The sequence below is a fragment of the Triticum urartu genome, chromosome 6A (assembly GCF_056163025.1).
Source record: "Triticum urartu cultivar PI428250 chromosome 6A, HENAU_Tu73, whole genome shotgun sequence".
NCBI classification, from domain to species: Eukaryota; Viridiplantae; Streptophyta; class Magnoliopsida; order Poales; family Poaceae; genus Triticum; species Triticum urartu.
In genome coordinates, this window is record NC_141878.1 from 528087223 (window position 1) to 528105195 (window position 17973).

General features: G+C 46.8%; 3 protein-coding genes across 5 annotated transcripts; all 3 read left to right on the forward strand.

The window, feature by feature from the left end:
• The first annotated feature begins 2694 nt into the window (after window positions 1-2694).
• Window positions 2695-6867, forward strand: LOC125514657 (TORTIFOLIA1-like protein 3). The gene is made up of 5 exons (XM_048679995.2): window positions 2695-3700; window positions 3798-3927; window positions 4172-4713; window positions 5487-5875; window positions 6373-6867. The coding sequence occupies exons 1-5, from the start codon at window positions 2906-2908 to the stop codon at window positions 6380-6382; spliced, it is 1866 nt and encodes a 621-aa protein (XP_048535952.2). The 5' UTR covers window positions 2695-2905; the 3' UTR covers window positions 6383-6867.
• A 1122-nt stretch (window positions 6868-7989) lies between these two features.
• Window positions 7990-13676, forward strand: LOC125514658 (uncharacterized). 2 transcript variants are annotated; one of them, XM_048679997.2, is made up of 5 exons: window positions 7990-10874; window positions 11313-11501; window positions 11965-12237; window positions 12362-13157; window positions 13362-13676. In XM_048679997.2, the coding sequence occupies exon 1, from the start codon at window positions 8194-8196 to the stop codon at window positions 10666-10668; it is 2475 nt and encodes an 824-aa protein (XP_048535954.1). In that variant the 5' UTR covers window positions 7990-8193; the 3' UTR covers window positions 10669-10874; window positions 11313-11501; window positions 11965-12237; window positions 12362-13157; window positions 13362-13676. The 2 variants fall into 2 exon arrangements, with proteins under 2 accessions (XP_048535954.1, XP_048535953.1); XM_048679996.2 differs by having other exon boundaries at window positions 11313-12237.
• Window positions 13677-14124: 448 nt separating this feature from the next.
• On the forward strand, window positions 14125-17888 carry LOC125514659 (E2F transcription factor-like E2FE). Of its 2 annotated transcripts, none has more exons than XM_048679999.2 (10): window positions 14125-14626; window positions 14733-14853; window positions 14969-15046; window positions 15142-15207; window positions 15313-15439; window positions 15535-15602; window positions 15697-15772; window positions 15874-15935; window positions 16088-16499; window positions 17525-17888. In XM_048679999.2, the coding sequence occupies exons 1-10, from the start codon at window positions 14448-14450 to the stop codon at window positions 17647-17649; spliced, it is 1314 nt and encodes a 437-aa protein (XP_048535956.2). In that variant the 5' UTR covers window positions 14125-14447; the 3' UTR covers window positions 17650-17888. The 2 variants fall into 2 exon arrangements, with proteins under 2 accessions (XP_048535956.2, XP_048535957.2); XM_048680000.2 differs by having other exon boundaries at window positions 14126-14626; window positions 15700-15772.
• Window positions 17889-17973: the final 85 nt, after the last annotated feature.

Sequence of the window (17973 nt, forward strand, 5' to 3'; positions counted from 1 at the left end):
AGCGAACATCAATGTCTTTATATATGTTAACTAAATTTCTTTTTAAGTCGATGTGTTGGGTTTCAATGTTTGGCATTGTGTAGTAAGAAAACATAATTAAAAAGACTTATACCAAAGGAGAAAAGAGTGAATATCAATGTCTTTACATATGTTAACTCTTTAGAGTTGGTCTAAGGTGGATCTTACTATATGAGTTCTCTTTTTGAAACATCATGGCGGTACAAAGACCATTAGAAGTAAGAAAACCTACATCCATGTCCGTAGACCACCTAGCGACGACTACAAGAACACGAGCGAGTTGAAAGCACGCCGCCATCGCCTCGCCCTCATCAAAACTGGGTCAACCTTGTTGTAGTAGAGAGTCGGGAAATCATCGTCCTAAGGCCTCAAAAGGCCAGTGCACCAGAAAACACCTGTCACTGATGTAGAGAAGCGTAGATCGAAAGGATCAAACATATAAACACACAACACACAAATGAATGAAGACTGGATCCAAGCAAATCCATCAAAGACAAACACTAACCGAATCACGTGAGATCCACGAAAACACACCTTCACACGCCCTTCGACGACATTGGACGCACATTTAAACGGTCTAGGTAGAGAGAACTTATTCCATCTTCAGGGAGCCTTCACCTTCTCGCCTTTCCGAGCAAGGCAAAAACCCTAAACAAAATCTGAAAACAACTAAAAATGAAGCAAAAAACCCTCTCGCTGAAAAGGCCCAGGATCCACCGCGCCTCTATGGCACTAAGGCCACAAACGACGAGGTAGATCAATGGCGCTGCTGGCGGGAGGCAAGGAAACTCTAGTCGGCTTGGAAGCGCTCGCGTCTGAGCTGTGACTCCTCCTCGGAGACGTTATCTTGGAGTTTTGTGCACTTTGTTAGGTTACGTGTTGTTCGATTGATTTATTATGATCTATAGTCATAATGTTCGCGGTAGGTTGTGGAGACGGTAAGCGAGACACATCCAATGTAGATGGCGTAGATGCTTCTTTTCTTTTTCAAGCTAATGTGTTGGGTTTCGATGTTTGGGATTATTTAGTAACAACATGTTAAAAAGAGTTACACCATAGGAGTAAAAGAGTGAACATCAATGTCTTTATATATGTTAACTCCTTTTCTTTTTAAGCCGATGTGTTGGATTTCAATGTTTGGCATTGTTTAGTAACAAATCATATTAAAAAAGATTTATACCATAGGAGAAAAAGAGCGAACATCAATGTCTTTATGTATGTTAACTCCTTTTCGTTTAAGCCGTTTGTCAGGTTTCAATGTTTGGCATTGTTTAGTAATAAATCATATTGAAAAAGGAGTAATGCCATAGGAGAAAAAGAGCAAACATCAATGTCTTTATGTTAACTCTTCCTATAGAGTTGGTCTAAGGTGCATCTTATTATATGAGTTATTTTTTTCTGAAAAAACTTCCAATGTATACATCAAACATCATGCAGTACAAAGAACATAAGATGTAAAATAGATTACATTCATATTCGTAAATCACCTAGCGATGACTACAAGTGCATGAACGAGCCGAAGACGTGTCATCGTCATCGCCCCTCCCTCATCAAAATTGGGCAAACCTTATTGTAGTGGACAGTCAAGACAACAACTATATCCATTGACAAGTGCTAATGCTAATGTCCCAAAGGACGAGTGCACCAGGACAACAACTGTCGCTGATGTAGAGAAGCATTGATTGGAAGTAATCAAAACCTATAAACACACGTACACAGGCGAACGAGAGATCAGATTTATACAAAATCCATCAAAGACAAAATCCAACCGAATCCCACGAGATGCATCGGAAACATGCCAAAGAGAACCTTATTCCATCTCGAAGGAGCCACCTCATCTTCCTAAGGAGGACACACACCCTAGGCAAAGGGAAAATACCAGGTGTTCCCGCACCTTAGGTGATATAGTGATACGAGCTTTTGGACCGTTTGATCTTTGTTTGTTGTACTTGTGCGTAAATCTCAGAATCGTCGAGGGCTTTTATGAAAACAGTTTCAAACTCCCTCGGTGCCCTTGGATATTAGATCCAACGGCTTATAGAAGCTTGTATCCCCGTATCACCTAAGGTGCGGGAGCACCTCGTATCCCCCCTCCTCACGGGGCCGTGGTGAATTTTGAAAACGCCTAAAAGCAAAGCAAAAGCGTCCCCGCTGACAAGGGCCGGAATCCACCATGCGTCCATGGCTCTAAAGCACTGAAGACGAGGTTAGATCGGCGGCGACACCGACGAGAGGCGAGAAAATCCTAGTCGGCTTGGAGGCCCTTGTGTGAGTATGAGTTTTTTTAAACACAATAATACAGACGTAGACGCTCCGCACACCCTGCATCTATGAACACATTCGAGAGACTGACTATCACATCATCTTGAGATTGACGGAAGTCTAGAACTTGAACCCTGCTGGGGTGAGGATACCGATGTCTTCCTAATTATCTAACCGCAGGTTGGTTTACGTGTGACTATACGAGTTAGTCTGTTGGCTCAAATTATGTAAAATGCTCTTAATGATATAGAAAGATCACTACTCCATGCTGGCGAGGATTGATGGGCAGACAAAGCTGCTCTTCGGTGCATACAAAGGGAAGAAAGCAGGAAACAAAAGGGTTGAAAAAGGGATAAAAAACAAAAGAGAAGCATAAATACATCGCGCCATCCCGGATCTCCCCTTCCTCTCTGTACCCCTACCACGGTATAGCTCCCCACCGGCCCGCCACCTATTCGGCGTCGCTCCTCAGTGGCTTCCATGCCACTCCTCGGCGCCGCCTCCTCCTCCTTCCCCCCCTAACCACCCCCGTCCCGCACGCGCCATTAATATACCCCGGCGCCACTCCCTTCCCGGCTCCTCGCCGAGCCGCTCCACCGCGCCAGCTGCTGCTCGTGTCCGCGCCATGGGCACCGCCGCGCGCCCGCGCGGCGCCCCCGAACCGCTGAAGCAGCGCGTCAACCGCTGCCTCCTCCGGCTCTCGGACCGCGACACCGAGGCCATGGCCGCGGCCGAGCTCGACGCCGTCGCGCGCGCCCTGGCCGCGGACGAGCTCGCTGCCTTCGTCTCCGCCGTCTCCGACGCGCGCCCCACCGACAAGACCCCGCTCCGGCGCCACTCGCTCCGCCTCCTCGCGCTCGTCGCCGCGTCCCACCCGCGCGAGGCCGTCGCGCCGCTGGTCCCGCGCATCCTCGCCGCGGCGCTCCGCCGCGTCCGCGACCAGGACTCGTCCGTGCGAGGCGCGCTCGTCGACGCCGCCCGCGCCGCGGCCGCCGCGTCCGCCTCCGCCTCCGCCGCGCTCGGCCCCCTCGCGGACGCGCTCCTCCACGAGCAGGACCAGTGCGCGCAGCTCGCGGCCGCGCTCGCCACCGTCGCCGCCGTCGAGGCCTCCCCCCTCACCGCCGACCTCGCCTCCTACCTCCACAAGCTCCAGCCCCGCCTCCTCAAGCTCCTCCGCAGCAATGCCTTCAAGGCCAAGCCCGCCCTCATCGCCCTCATCGGCGCCTCCGCGGCCGTGGCCGGCGACGCCGAAGTGACCGCCTCCATCCCGTGCCTCCGCGAGGCAATCGCCAGCGACGACTGGGCGGCGAGGAAGGCCGCGGCCGAGGCGCTTGCCGCATTCGCCCTAGAATACAAGGATCTTCTCATGACCTACAAATCCTCTTGCCTTGCCTATTTCGAGGCCAGGAGGTTCGACAAGGTTGGTCTTGGGTTTGGTTGGATCTGCGTGGCGTGACATATTTTTTCTGGATCTGTCGTTCGATGCTTAGATTTTCGGTGCCTTTTCGTCAATGTAGGTCAAGATTGTGCGGGACTCGATGAGCAGGATGATCGAGGCGTGGAAAGAGATACCAGACATCGAAGAGGAAGAATTATCCTCATGTACGGCGCCGGCGTCACTTTCACAACGAAGATCTTCTCTCGCAGGTGATGCACCTAACGTGGAACATGTCAAGTTTTGGTTGCTACTTGTGCAGATCTGATAAATTTACGGTTGGCTCAAGTAATCGTTTATACTGCTAGTAGTAGAAAAGAGCCATATAATTGAGGATTTTTTTATGAAGAGGAAAATCATGTTGTACTAACTATTTGATTTCCCAACAAAACTCTGAACTGTTGGGGCTCTGCTGTTTCTTTCTTTTTTGACACAAATCATCTTGTGATCAAGCAGGGAGTGTAAGTGATGGGAGATATCCAGCTGCTTCCTTAGGCTCAAACTCCGTTCAGTCGGCGACGAGGAAGAATAGATTACCTACGAGCAGGTCGCCTCCTCCTGATGTGTCACCCGGTGTAACAAAAAAGCACAGCCCCTCATCCATCAGAAACAAGAGGCTGTCACCGCCTTCAAACCGCAAGGTAGGCCAAGCGAAGAACTGCGACTACAAGGTTGACACTGCAATTGCACCTGATGCTACCCCGATCAAAGAGGTGACGGAGGAGAAGCTTCTTAAAGGAGGCAATCTGAGATCTAGGCTGGAAACAAGGAGGACGCTTTTCCAGGGCAATGAAGAGAGGGCAACCAAGTTGGCTGGAGCGAAAGCTGGCTCGCGAGTTGTTCCGTATGAATGTGGTGGTAACATGGAAGAGATTTCTGAGGTTGAAGGTGGTTCAGAGAGGTCTCAGTCAGGTCTCAAAGATGAGGGCTTATCAGAGATAAGGTCGCAGCTGCTTCAGATTGAAAAACAGCAGACTGGTTTACTTGACCTTCTCCAGGTGACTTTGCCTTTTTATGTTGGACATTATATTTTACAGTTCTATTCAATTAGGACCATAAGCTTTCATGCTAAGGGCAAGAAAATAGCTAGTGCTAGCTGTTCAAGCAGGTTTAGCATGTTCTTACGGTTTGCTCAGCTCATATTTATTAGCAAGAATGTACAATTGCTATTAAAAAATGGGAGTGGCTTGTCAGGATTTTTGGCCCTTTGAAAACGCTGCACAACTTTACACATGGCAATATGGCATTCCCTGCGAGGGTTATAGGTCTTGTAGCCATGAAACTTGTCTGCCAAAATTAATAAGTAAAAAATGCTCATTGCATTGGCTATTTTACAAGTGTCCTGAACTTCAGGCAAGCTAAGTTATGCCTACAGTGGCCATAGTCGGATATTCAATCGATATATTTGTGTCGGTGGTGCGAAGAGGGTACATCTATCTTTCATGTCTACGTGACACTAGTCAAATTGTGACATTGACAATTTCATGCTATAAGGGGAACCTGGACAGGAACATGGCTTATGCTATATGACAATGTCTTAATCTGCAATTATCATAATTTCGAATCTGACCTTGCAAAAAGTACGATTTTATTTATGTATTTTGCTGATTTTACCTGAGTCTGTCATCAATCATTTGATGTCTGCAAGCCTTATACTCCTAGTAACTAGTAGCCATGGGCCCTTATAAGCAGTAACTCACCTGACATGCTTCTGATATCTTACATGTGTATTGGAAGCTTATCTGACATTGTTGTTCATCTTATTTATCAGAAATTTATGGGGAAATCTGAGAATGGCATGAATTCTTTGGAGACAAGGGTCCATGGCCTAGAGATGGCATTGGATGAGATATCACGTGACTTGGCCGTTTCTTCTGAAAGGATGTCAAGCAGTGAGCCCCGTGTGAACACCTGTTGCATTCTGAGCCCAAAATTCTGGAGAAGGCATGATGGTGGTAGAAACTCTTCCAGGTTTTCTGCCTCCAGTGTTCCAAACAGCTCTGAAGGGAGCAGAGCTTCTTACAAGTGGGAAAGGCAGAAGTTTGGAGTTCAGGGTGGATTTGTCACCAACCCGTTAGCTGAGCCGAATATTTCTTCTGTTGGGAGAACTGCGGTTACTCAAGAGGCCAGGAGGAAGGATTTGGCTCTACAGAAGTCAAGGTATTTGTTTTCTTGTGCTAATCATGACTGATAATCTTACCTCTCTGCGATTTAGTCAGTGGGATCTGATATGGTGGTTGGGGCAATCAGATTTCCCTATATGACAAATTACGTATTGAAAATTACACATCAGCGTAAAAGTTGTTCCTCTCTTACATATAATATAGTACATCGAAATGGTGGTTGGGACAATGAGATTTCCTTATATGACAAATTACGAACTGACAATTACGCAGCAACGTAAAAGCTGTACCTTTATATATATAAAAAATAATATAGTACATTGAAATGATTATCAGGTAGTCCAGTTATGGCGCCATCTCTATATTACATGTGCGCAATGCATACTGGTGAAACTTTCCTTTACGAGACTGCTGGGGTTTCCTTATCATTTCCCACCAAACGATGCTTAATAAATCTCTATATTTGCCTAGCATTATTCCTCTGTGTCCCAACTACTTGACAACTAATTTCTCTATTTGTCCTAATAATTTCAGGGTTGGTTAGGTGAGATGAAGACATTTCGTTTGATGTACGAACCACTCGAGCTAGAGCATATAAGCATCGAGGCAGGTAAAATTTCCATCTTGTGCTGCGACTTTCGGAGGGTTTTTCTCCTCTGTCGGAGCTCCGAGCATGTGCGTACATGAATCACGGAGATCCAAGTCGCCTCATGCAATGCCAAAGTCCCTGAGTTGGGCATTAAGTCTGAAGTAGAACTCAGCCTCTTTAGCTGCACCCTCACTTGGGGTTGAAGAAACAGTGGCTGAGGCTCCTCTATTATCCAAAACGTGTCTGAGGCGCTGGGGCATGAGATGAGGACGGCCCTTGTCTTTTTTCCTTCTACTCCAGACTACGACTTGCTACTACTTCAGATGGCTAATTTCGTGTAAGAATGCAGTCGCGATGTATCACCGTAAGGAACTTATGATGGATGTATATAGTTTGGATAATAAAACAGCTTGGCTTGGCGGCGATCCGCCGTTGTTTCAGGTGTGTTTTGCAGCTTCACGAGATGGCAGTGTGCCCAGTGATTTTTGTTTTTGAGGCGCCCAGTGATTTTGGTTGTGTTACTTGTTATCAATGCTGCTTCACTGCCTCTGTGTACCCTCTGAATTCCCAAGTGTGGCACTCAGTACCCACTGCCTCCACAATTAGCATTGTAAGTAGAGTGGAGGGGATGTTTTTTTTAAGGCAAACACACGCTAATTTTATCCAGGGGTAACAATGTTTACAGTCATAAGGAAGACTCAACCAAACGTGACGTCCTATACCTAGAGATGCAGCGTGCTTTTGCAAGGCTACGAGCCTCAAAATTGAAATCTTTTTGCTCATGAACAAAGGAGCGAAGTTTAATTTAGCCCGAAATGTAGCAAGTTTCCCTCCCTTCTCCCAGCCGCCCACTTCTTCTCCCATTGTTCTAGGTTCGGAGCTCCCGCCCCTTCTCCCAGATTGTTATGGTGCTACTGGCTGGCTATATCAGCATTGCTGCTCTGCCCCCTCCTCTGTGTACGATTCTACCGATTCAAGTGCTCCATCTTTGGAAATAAATTCAGATGATGTGGGGTGGCCTAGGATATATAGATATGTAACACTTTTCCTTTTTTATTAGAATATTTAAACATTTTCGTACATTGCATATGTTGATATGTAGCCTAGGATATATAGATATGACCCAGGTTAACGATGGTTTACCGATAAATTCAGTTCATGGAGCAACTTGCCTATTAATACCTATCCAGAACTTGATCGAGCAGTTACCGGTTACCGATATCGTGAACATTGCTAAGATTACACAAAATTGTGAAGGATCCACAGGAATTCACCCCTCCGAGACGGGCATCTTTCGAATATGAAGTATATAGGTATGAGTGTATGAGGTTTTAGCACAACATCTGTTGGTAGGCTAGATTAATTAAGGTAAAGGTATGGCCCTCTAGGGCCTTATCATGCATTTTTATTGTCTACTACAACAAGGTTTACTCGGATCTGATGAGGGAGTGGCGATAACTTCGGCTCGTTCCAGTGCTTTAGTCGTTGCTAGGTTGTCTACTAGATGTAATTTGTACTCCCTCTGTCCCATACTATAAGAGCGTTTGACATTACTTTTGACATTCTTTGTAGTAGTGCCTTGATGAATAGGTTGGAAGTTTTTTCCTTCATCAAAAGAAAAAGAGAGTAATAAAGCTACGGGGGTGATCTTGGCCGTCGAGCGACGAGGAGTTGAGGAGCGAGCTTGCCGTTGATTAACTGATGAATGAACCGTCACTGTCTTACTGAATTGAACACTTGCATCCTCCTCCACCTCCACCGCGCCGATGTCCCGCCTCCGCCACTCCACCTCCACCGCGCCGATGCCCCACCTCCGCCTTCTCCGCTGCCGCTCCTCCTCCATCTCCACCTTGCCGCCGTCACGCTCATGGTCTCCCGTCACCGCCTTTGCCGCGGCCACAGAGCGCGTCAGCGCTGGGACGCTCAGTCCGGAAGACGCACACCGCCTGTTCGACGAGTTGCTTCGGCAGGCCACTCCGGTCCCCGCGCGCTCCCTGAACGGCTTCCTCACGGCCCTCTCCCGTGCGCCGGGCACCGGCGCCTGCGGAGACGGCCCCGCCCTCGCCCTCGCCCTCTTCAACCGCACCCGCCGAGAAGAGGCCGGCTCCCGGGTGGTGCCGTCCACAATCTTCACCTACGGCATCCTCATGAACTGCTGCCGCCGCACGCGTCGTCCGGAACTTGGGCTCGCCTTCTTTGGGCGCGTCCTCAGGATGGGCCTGAGGACAAACGTGGTCGTCGCCACCACGGTCCTCCAGTGCCTCTGCGGCGCCAAACGGACAGATGAGGCCGTGGACATCCTGCTACATCGGATGTCCGAGCTCGGGTGCGTGCCTGATGCCTTCTCATACTCCATTGTTCTGAAGAGCTTATGCGATGATGGCAGGAGCCAGCGGGCACTCGACCTGCTCCACATGTGGGAGAAAGAACGAGGTCTCTGCTCCCCCAACGTAGTGATGTATAACACGGTCATCCACGGCTTCTTTAAGGAAGGTGAAGTAAGCAAGGCATGCAGTCTATTCCATGAAATGGAGCAGAAAGGGGTTGTGCCTAATGTGGTGACATATAGCTTGACCATTGACGCGCTGTGCAAGGCCAGAGCTATGGACAAAGCACAGTTGTTCCTCCGGCAGATGATTGATAAAGGTGTTCGACCGAACAATGTGACATATAATGTCATGATCCATGGATATTGCACTCTGGGACAGTGGAAGGAAGCACGTAAAATGTTCAGAGAAATGACAAGACAGGGTCTCATACCAGATATTGTTACTTGGACCTCGTTCATGGCCTCTCTCTGTAAGCATGGAAGAACCAAAGAAGCTGCCGAATTCTTTGATTCCATGACTGCCAAGGGCCACAAGCCTGATTTGGTCATGTATCATGTTCTGCTCCATGGGTATGCAACCAAAGGATGCTTTGCTGATATGATTAATCTCTTTAATTCAATGGCAACCAAGGGTATTGTACCCGATCGTCAGGTTTTCAACATTTTAATTGATGGACATGCTAAACATGGAATGATGGATGAAGCTATGCACATATTTACTGGAATGCAGGGACAAGGAGTGTGTCCAGATGTATGGACCTATTCAACTCTAATATCTGCACTTTGCAGAATGGGTAGGCTGGCTGATGCCATGGATAACTTCAGTCAGATGATTGGTAAGGGAGTACAACCGAACACAGTTGTTTATCACTCCCTAATTCAGGGTTTCTCTACACATGGTGATTTGAGGAAAGCAAAGGAGTTGGTTTATGAAATGACAAACAAAGGTATTCCTTGTCCAAACATTGCATTCTTCAGTTCTGTAATGGACAGTATATGCAAAGAAGGAAGGGTTATGGATGCACATGATATCTTCCACTTGGTTACAGACATAGGTCTGAAACCTAACATCATTACGTTTAATACGCTGATTGATGGACATTGCTTAGTCGGTGAGATGGAGAAAGCATTTGGAGTACTTGATTCCATGGTATCAGCTGGCATTGAGGCTGATGTTTTTACATATAATACACTTGCTTATGGCTATTGTAGATGTGGAAGGATTGATGATGGGTTGATTCTATTCAGAGAAATGTTGCAAAACAAACCTAAACCCACAACAATCACATATAACATCATACTGGATGGGTTATTTCGTGCTGGGAGAACATTTGCTGCAAAGAAAATGTTCGTTGAGATGATCGAAACGGGAATAACAGTGAGCATTTCCACATACAGTATAATACTTGGAGGACTTTGTAGGAATAATTGCTCTGACGAAGCGGTCACCCTATTTCAGAAATTAGGAGCAATGAATGTGAAGTTTGATATTAAAATACTCAATACCATGATCAATGCCATGTTCAAGGTTCGGAGAAGAGAAGAAGCTAACGGTTTGTTTGCTGCAATATCAGCCAGTGGGATGGTACCTAATGCTTCTACCTACAGCGTAATGATAGGAAATCTTCTAAAAGAAGGATCAGTGGAAGAAGCTGAAAATATGTTCTCATTAATGGAGAAGAGTGGTTGTGCTCCAGACTCTCGTCTTATAAATAATATCATCAGAATATTGTTGGAAAACGGTGACATCGTCAAGGCTGGAAATTATATGTCTAAAGTTGATGGCAAGAGCATCTCACTTGAAGCTTCAACTACTTCGTTGTTGATGTGTCTCTTTTCAAGTAAAGGGAAATATCGGGAACAAATCAGTTTGCTCCCTGTAAATTACCAATTTTTCAATGGAGTCGGTTGATGCACTGGACTAGCCAGATAAACATTGGCAATTTGGCATGGTTTGGAGTTCCCTCTCAATGATGTTGACATGAGTTCTCTTCCATGCGCTCACAAGATCGAGCTGTGTGTTGGTGCCACCCCAGCGTTTTGGCCTGATGCATGCCGCTGCTGGGCGTGCATCCTATGGACATCGCCCCTAATCTGCATGCCATTTCCATGCTCAAGGTTCGCATCCTCTCTTCCTCTTAAGAATATGCTAGGGGTGTTAGTACCCCAAGACCTTCAATTCATTCCATATAAATTTGTCGCATATCTTGTTCCTTTTTATTAATTATATTTATTTGGAATTCGATCAAGTACCGTAGAATGTCGCCCATATTTTGGACAGATCTCAGTTGACTTCTCAAATTTTGGATTTGTGTCATCCAAGCACTCTTATTTTATCTTCCTTGGGCAAAGTTCTTGTTACATTATGCACTTGTGTCATCCAAGCACTCTCATTTTATCTTCCTTGGGAAAAGTTCTTGCTGAATTATGCACTTGTGTCATCCAAGCAGTCTAAAATGATTTACTATTTGCAGCTTCTTTAGACATAGTGCGTTGCAGTATGTATTAACTTCTTTTTTTGTCCACTAATTAATCTTAAACCTTCCTTTATGGCAGGCAACCAATTGTCTTTGTGGCAATGGATACATAAAGAAGTACTCAACTGGTCCTTTCCTGAAAAATGCAAACTGTTTGAGGTTGGAGCTGGCACTGTAGTGAGATAAGAAGAATGATAATTAGCTCTTCAAAGAGGACTGAAACTATTCTTTTGTCAGTCAGGTGTTGGTTGCATATTTCTAACTAGAGGTGAGTACCGAGTAGGATCTAAAACGTTACCAAAATGTCTCTGGGTTTCATTGTTTGACGATATCCTATCCAAGCCTTCCCGTTCTTTTGTATATGTCCAACACACTTGCAAACAAACATCAACACACAATTGTATTTGATTCACTATTCGGTTTTTATGTAAAAAAAAGTTAGTGCTCCTCCCATATTTTTTGCAAGCAGCGTAGATCCCTGACATAGTAACATCTTTGTGCAACGTATATAAGCATCGGACATACTGGTTTTTACAACCTTTTGGATTCAGCACAGGCTATAATACCCCTTACCACCTTTACGAGACAGGAATGTGATTTGCAGTTTCTTGTTAATATATGACAATTCAGCTCTAATGCAATACAAAATCGGGAAGTTACATCTCAGGGGAACCTAATAACCTTTGTGAATAGGCAGCGCCCTTTTTCTACATTGATTTTTTTTTCTTCAGATGGGGCTATAATGCACTGAGAGCGAGTTGTCCTTCCTTGAACTTGAGCTTCTCTTCTTCCTGCTGGTGGATATTAGTCTCGATGGCTTTGCCCATTTCTGCTGGCGATGGCCTCGACTACACCTTGTTGGCCCTTTGCAGCACTAGGTTTCTCTTCACAGCCAGCAGGCACCTTTGCAAGGAATCCCACTGGGACAACGACATCATTCATGTATGGCGGAATAGAGGCTTCCTCCTGTATTCATGTCTAAGAAGAGGGCCTACTAACTCATGGTATCTCCTCCTATCCCTGATCATGGGCTTTTTCTGTTGATCAAATATGAATTTAGCTTAGCAGTCGGAAAGAAATATTGTCCAGCATATTTTCAAATAAAATCTAACAAAGCATTCTTTATAGGGGGAATATATTGGGCCCACATGTGGCCATCAGTGGAGTTGAGATGTACTATGTCTTCTCTTCTCCCAAACCAGGCCGAGCTTTGTGAGCCCAAAGCCTGGGAGTTTATGGTTGTATTTCTCATCAAGGATGTTGGGGGACTTGAAACCTCGGCAGATGACCGGCTAGTTCATTTTCTCATTGCGGTGTTCGATCCCCCTAGCAGTTATGTGGGCTATCTTCATCCTGATATGCAACTGAGTGGTATTTAATCAGAATTGTTATCTACAATGATGCCAGTTCAACTTATAAATTCTTGTCCTCGTATCGTAAATGATACACCAGTAGCCTTTGATCCTCTGCGCAGTATCCTGATAAGCTCACCAAGTTTGAATGGTACAAGAGGCTGATCATCAAGATCTTGACTGGGAATTCTGTAACCTTGATGTCAGTTAAGGTCTAGTTGCTTCACAGCTACAGGCTGTGAATCAATCAAAAGTAATAACTGAAGCAGCGAGGAATTTTTTTGCAAGCCAGCAAGACTGTATCTGAAGAATGTTTATCATCAAGGCGTTATTGTATATACCCGGGCATTTGCACGGTGGCCCTTGTCGACCCTGTCCAGCCACCATCTCCCAGAACCAGAAGGCAGTCGAAGGCGGAAGTTCTTGGTGGCTGTCGCCAGTTCACGGAATTTGAATGCCGTTGCACTTTTGGCCATGGCGGAAGTTTCTGGGGGTTCACTGTCTGCTGTTATTTCTGATGATTGTTCATGTTTTGGAGACACAGACGATGGCTCACTCCAACACTTGGTGAGGTGAGCTTTTGCATTTATTAAGTGAAGTTCCCATTTTGTGCGTAGTACTATCCTACAAATGCCCGTCTACAAAAAATAATACACATTATGTTCTCGCTCATGGCTGTCTGACTGTGTGTTTTGGCATCGCTGCGAATCAACCTGGCTCATGCTAGCAGTTTAAGTAAATGCCTAACAAATAGATTTCCTCTTTGTTCGTAGCAGTGTCAGGAGCAGACTCCACGGTTCTACCGGATCCCTCGTGGAGGGGCGCTCCAAAATGCATCGAGACGGCCAACCATTCATAGGCTTGACGCATTCGTATTGGATGCCATCTTCTTCTTGGGCTTGAAGCTTGAAAAGCACACTTTGCATTTCAGTGCTGTATAAATCCTTCAACCCCTCTACTGTGAAGATCATGTGTTAGCGGGGACCGTATCAGAGCTTCCGTTTGTAGTAGATGTTTTGAACTTCGACCAGTCGGTCTCTTCCATCTACAAAATGACAATGCGCGCGCGTGTGTGTGTGACGTTTTTTTTTTTTGAGCTGCGACGTTGTTGAGCTTTTTTGTTTTTGTTTTAAAGTTACATTGTCGCGCTTTCTGAAGAGTGGGAAGTAAGCCATGGCACACGTCAAAAAGAAAGAAAGCAAGCCGTGGCAGAGTGCAGGCAGAGAGGCAGTAGCCAGGCTCGTCGTCCGGAACACGATTCCACCGCGGTGGTGCGGTGCGGTGCGGTGCCATCGCGTGATTCCGCGGCACGCACCGGGGCCGCCGGGAGGGAAAGGCGCGTCCAGCCAGCGCGCCCGCTCCCCTCCCTCCCGTCGCACGTGCCCTGACGTGAGCCGCCGAATCACGGCCAGCCAAAGCGCACCGCGAAAAAAGCCGAGACCCAGATCGGACGGCCACGGGACGAGGAGAGAGCCCACCCCCGGGCGCGCGACGGCCGCTTAAATTTCAAACCGGGGCGCGTGCCGTCAGCCAGCCGCCCTCTCTACCCACCCCACGAGCCGCGCCGCACCGCACCGCACAGCGAGCGAGCGCATCGGAAAGAGAAAATTTCAAAAGCGGGGGGAGGCCGCCACCGCCGCGCCAATTCGTTCGGGCACACGCACGCCGGATTCCTTTCAACGGCCGGCGCCCCCGCCCCCCACCCCACCCCGCCCGCCCGCAGATCTATCCATCTCATATCTGTCTATAATAACACCGCGACAATTGCAATTCCCTCCTCCGATCCGATACCACCCACCACGCCACGCCGCGCGACACAGATCCTGCCTCTGCCCGCACGCGGATCGGCGGCGGCGACGACGATGTCCGCGGCGCCCCCCTCTTCGACAGCCGCGGAGACGACGGCGCCGGCGCCGGCGCCCCTCCCGCGGCTTCCGATTCCGAACCCGCTGCCGCTGTTCGCCGAGCGCGGCGGGGGCGCCAGGCTGCGCCACCACGCCTACAGCCGCAAGCAGAAGTCGCTCGGCCTGCTCTGCTCCAAGTGAGTGCCACCCATCTTTCCTTCGCGTCCGTATGACCGTATCCGTCCTGGCGCGTGGAGAGATCTGCGTTTCCCTTACACAATTCTCGTGCGCGTGCCCCTGCAGCTTCGTGGCCCTGTACGACCGGGACGGCGTGGAGTCCATCGGGCTGGACGACGCGTCCAGGCGCCTCGGCGTCGAGAGGCGCCGGATCTACGACATCGTCAACGTGCTCGAGAGCGTCGGCGTGAGCCCTTTCTTCCTCCTCTCATCCTTCTGCCTGTTCCCGGATAGACTTCTTCGTAGTATATCTTCATTCATGGGGTTCTGAATTCTGCTTTCAATCAATCCCCTGAGAGTAGATCCTCGCGAGGAAGGCCAAGAACCGCTACTCCTGGATAGGCTTCGGAGGGGTCCCGATGGCGCTGCGAGAACTCAAGGTTTGCATCTGGTTTCCATGTGATCATTCCACCGAGAAATGTCAGTGTGATCCATCTCAATTCTGGTCTTTTGTCTGCCTGTATTTGCTCATCAGGAGAGGGCGTTGAGAGAGAAGTCTGGCCTGGCTCCTCTGCCGGCGGAGGAGCTATCTGCTGCCAATGTATGCTTTCTTGTCTGCATCTTTCTTTTGCATCTATCCATGTGGTACCCGTGAACAATGTAGTTCCTGACTATGTTGTTCCTTGTTCCATTTGATGTTGTAAAGATGTCTGATGACGAAGACGATGATAAGCTGGGTGATCCGGAGGCCGAAAGGGAGGGCGAGAAGCTGAGCCAAACAGTTGACAATCCTTCTGACATGCCTGATGCACCTCCCTGCCGGCTGAGATCTGGTATGGCTGCTTATCCGCTCTAACGCTGGCTTGCTGTATGGTTTTAGTCTCATTTTGTCGTGCCAGGCTTTGAATTTTGGTTGTCACATCTTCAGATCATAGGAAGGAGAAGTCTCTTGGGTTGCTCACTCAAAATTTTGTGAAGCTGTTCCTCACCATGGAGGTGGGAGATTCTGCATTTCCTTGTTTCTGTTTTGATGATGAAGATTTATGGTTTGTGGAACTGTTGTTGATTGGTATGAAATCTGTGCATCCAGCAGGTTAGCACGATCTCACTTGATGAAGCTGCAAAGTTCCTCCTTGGGGAAGGCCATGAGGAGTCCAATATGAGAAGTTAGTATTTGTACTATTTCCTCGGCGTAGTTCTTCAGCTGTACTAGTATGAATACCAATCCAAACAAAAGCTAATAGTATGTCTTATGTTTATGCTACAGCTAAAGTCCGGAGATTATATGACATTGCTAATGTGCTGTCTTCACTGAAGCTCATTGAGAAGGTATGCATGCTGTTACAAAATAAATAGCTCATAAGTATGTCAGCTGCACTCAGCATATATACATGCATCTCTCCTGCATGGTCTTAAAAATGTTATTTGCACCTAAATGATAAGCGAAGTTCCTGAATCTGTTCTCGAATCTTTTCACGCAGACACAAGTGGACACAAGGAAGCCTGCATTCCGGTGGTTGGGCATGGCAGGGAAACCAAAAGCAGAAAATGGTGTCACAATTGTTGCATCCCCAGCAAGGAAGACTCTGTCAAACAAGAGAGTCTTTGGAACTGAACTCACTAACATTGGTATAAACAGAAGCCAGCTGGAACCAACAACCCAGAAGAAAGCGAAGCTGGCACAGGGCGGTGCTGATATCTTGAAGAGCTACAACGTGGCCGCGCAGAAGCAGCCCGGGCAGGTTAACAAGAGTGGTTTTGTTTATGGGCCTTTCCACCCTTCTTGTGCAAGAAAACAGGAGCCTGATGACTGTAATAATGTTGGACAAAGGGCGATTGCCCATGATTGGGAGAGCCTTGCCGATTCATTTCGACCGCAGTACCAGAACCCAGGTTGGTATTTATCAGCACTTCTTTGGTCTGGTTTTGTTCCTTAGTAGAAAGTTGCTTACTTCTTTAGATGATGAGAAGTCAATCACTTTGTCACTGCAGATGTTAATTTCTGATAGGAAAATACTTGTCGTTGATTGTGCTGGAAATAGGAATTACAGTATGACTACCTATCTAGCTGAAGTTACAGCATGAGGCCTACTGAATTTTCCCTGACATGCCTTTGGTTGCTATGCTTCTTATTTGTCATGCATACCAACTGATATCTGCTGTTGCTCCCCTCATTCTCTTTTTTTCTCCCCTTGTATTCTTAACTATAAACCGAAGAGTGTGGAAACTTTTTGCTTCCAACAACCCCATGTAATTTGACCTCTGGTCATCCGGGCTACGGCTTGTTTTGAATGCATGAGGCAGATAATGGTCTGCCTTTTTCTTTCAAAAAAAAAGAAATATGCCATATTAAGTGAATCATGTTATTCAGAATCAACCTTCCAAATGAAACAAATCATGCTGTATTTGTAGTATGAGATGCTTATTTGAAATATGTAAAAAATAGTATTACACCCATACAAGATTTTCACGGCTGCTCATAATTTGGTATCTGTAATATTTTGGTTGGTGTTAGTTAGTAGACTCGGTCTATGCAAGTGGTAGTTTTCTGAATAATTTCCAGTGCGAAAGAAGATGCTCATAGCTCCATACATATATGAGTATGCATATCTATCTGATTTTGGAAATCATGTTAGACTCATAGAGATAGCATGTGAGCTCTCTGCCTCTCTGGAAGCAAGCTCATTGTTTTTCACAATGAGCTACTCGTATTTGAGAAGATACTAGAATAAACTATAGTATTTATTTGGCCAATTCTATTATTTTCCATCAATTACAGAGCTCTGACCTATTTTGAGAATTTATCAAGGAAAAAAGCTTGTAGTTGACATTTTCATGTGGATCAGTATGAGACATTGAATCTTCTCCGTTAAAATGTCAAAATACTGACAGTTTTTCCCCATTTTTTCTGAATGCAGCACTCGGTGACCTCTTTGCTCACTACGTGGATGCGTGGAAGTCGTGGTACTCTGAATTTTCGCAGGGTAGCAGCATCATGCAGCAACACTTGGGCAGTTCTGTTAATAATAAACGATTTTTGTAGGCAAACTGCAAACCCAAGCACGGTAGTCCTGCATGCTTGGGATTTGACCTGTACAATTTGTCAAAATAGAAGAAGCGGGGAAACAGATAGATTGCTCGGCCTAGGGTTCATTGTATTTACTCAATGCAGGAAATCTGTAGGCTTTCCTAGTCCAAAAAGAGTGGGAACATTTTCTCACTGTCAATGTGTAACTTTGTCTACTGTTCATTCTTGCACCTACAAGTGTGCCTACCTCTGCATTCTGAAGCTTCCGTTTTGCGCATATCTTTCAGCGACAATCAACTGACATTAAAACACTATTGTTCGCCAGAGGTGTATCCTTTT

Coding starts and splice junctions, on each gene's coding strand:
- LOC125514659 (XM_048679999.2), top strand. CDS start 14,448: ATGTCCGCGGCGCCCCCCTCTTCGACAGCCGCGGAGACGACGGCGCCG. Junction 14,854..14,968: donor ACGTGCTCGAGAGCGTCGGC/GTGAGCCCTTTC, acceptor CCCTGAGAGTAG/ATCCTCGCGAGGAAGGCCAA. Junction 15,440..15,534: donor TCCCTGCCGGCTGAGATCTG/GTATGGCTGCTT, acceptor TCACATCTTCAG/ATCATAGGAAGGAGAAGTCT.
- LOC125514658 (XM_048679996.2), top strand. CDS start 8,194: ATGTCCCGCCTCCGCCACTCCACCTCCACCGCGCCGATGCCCCACCTC.
- LOC125514657 (XM_048679995.2), top strand. CDS start 2,906: ATGGGCACCGCCGCGCGCCCGCGCGGCGCCCCCGAACCGCTGAAGCAG. Junction 3,701..3,797: donor AGGCCAGGAGGTTCGACAAG/GTTGGTCTTGGG, acceptor TCGTCAATGTAG/GTCAAGATTGTGCGGGACTC. Junction 4,714..5,486: donor GTTTACTTGACCTTCTCCAG/GTGACTTTGCCT, acceptor CTTATTTATCAG/AAATTTATGGGGAAATCTGA.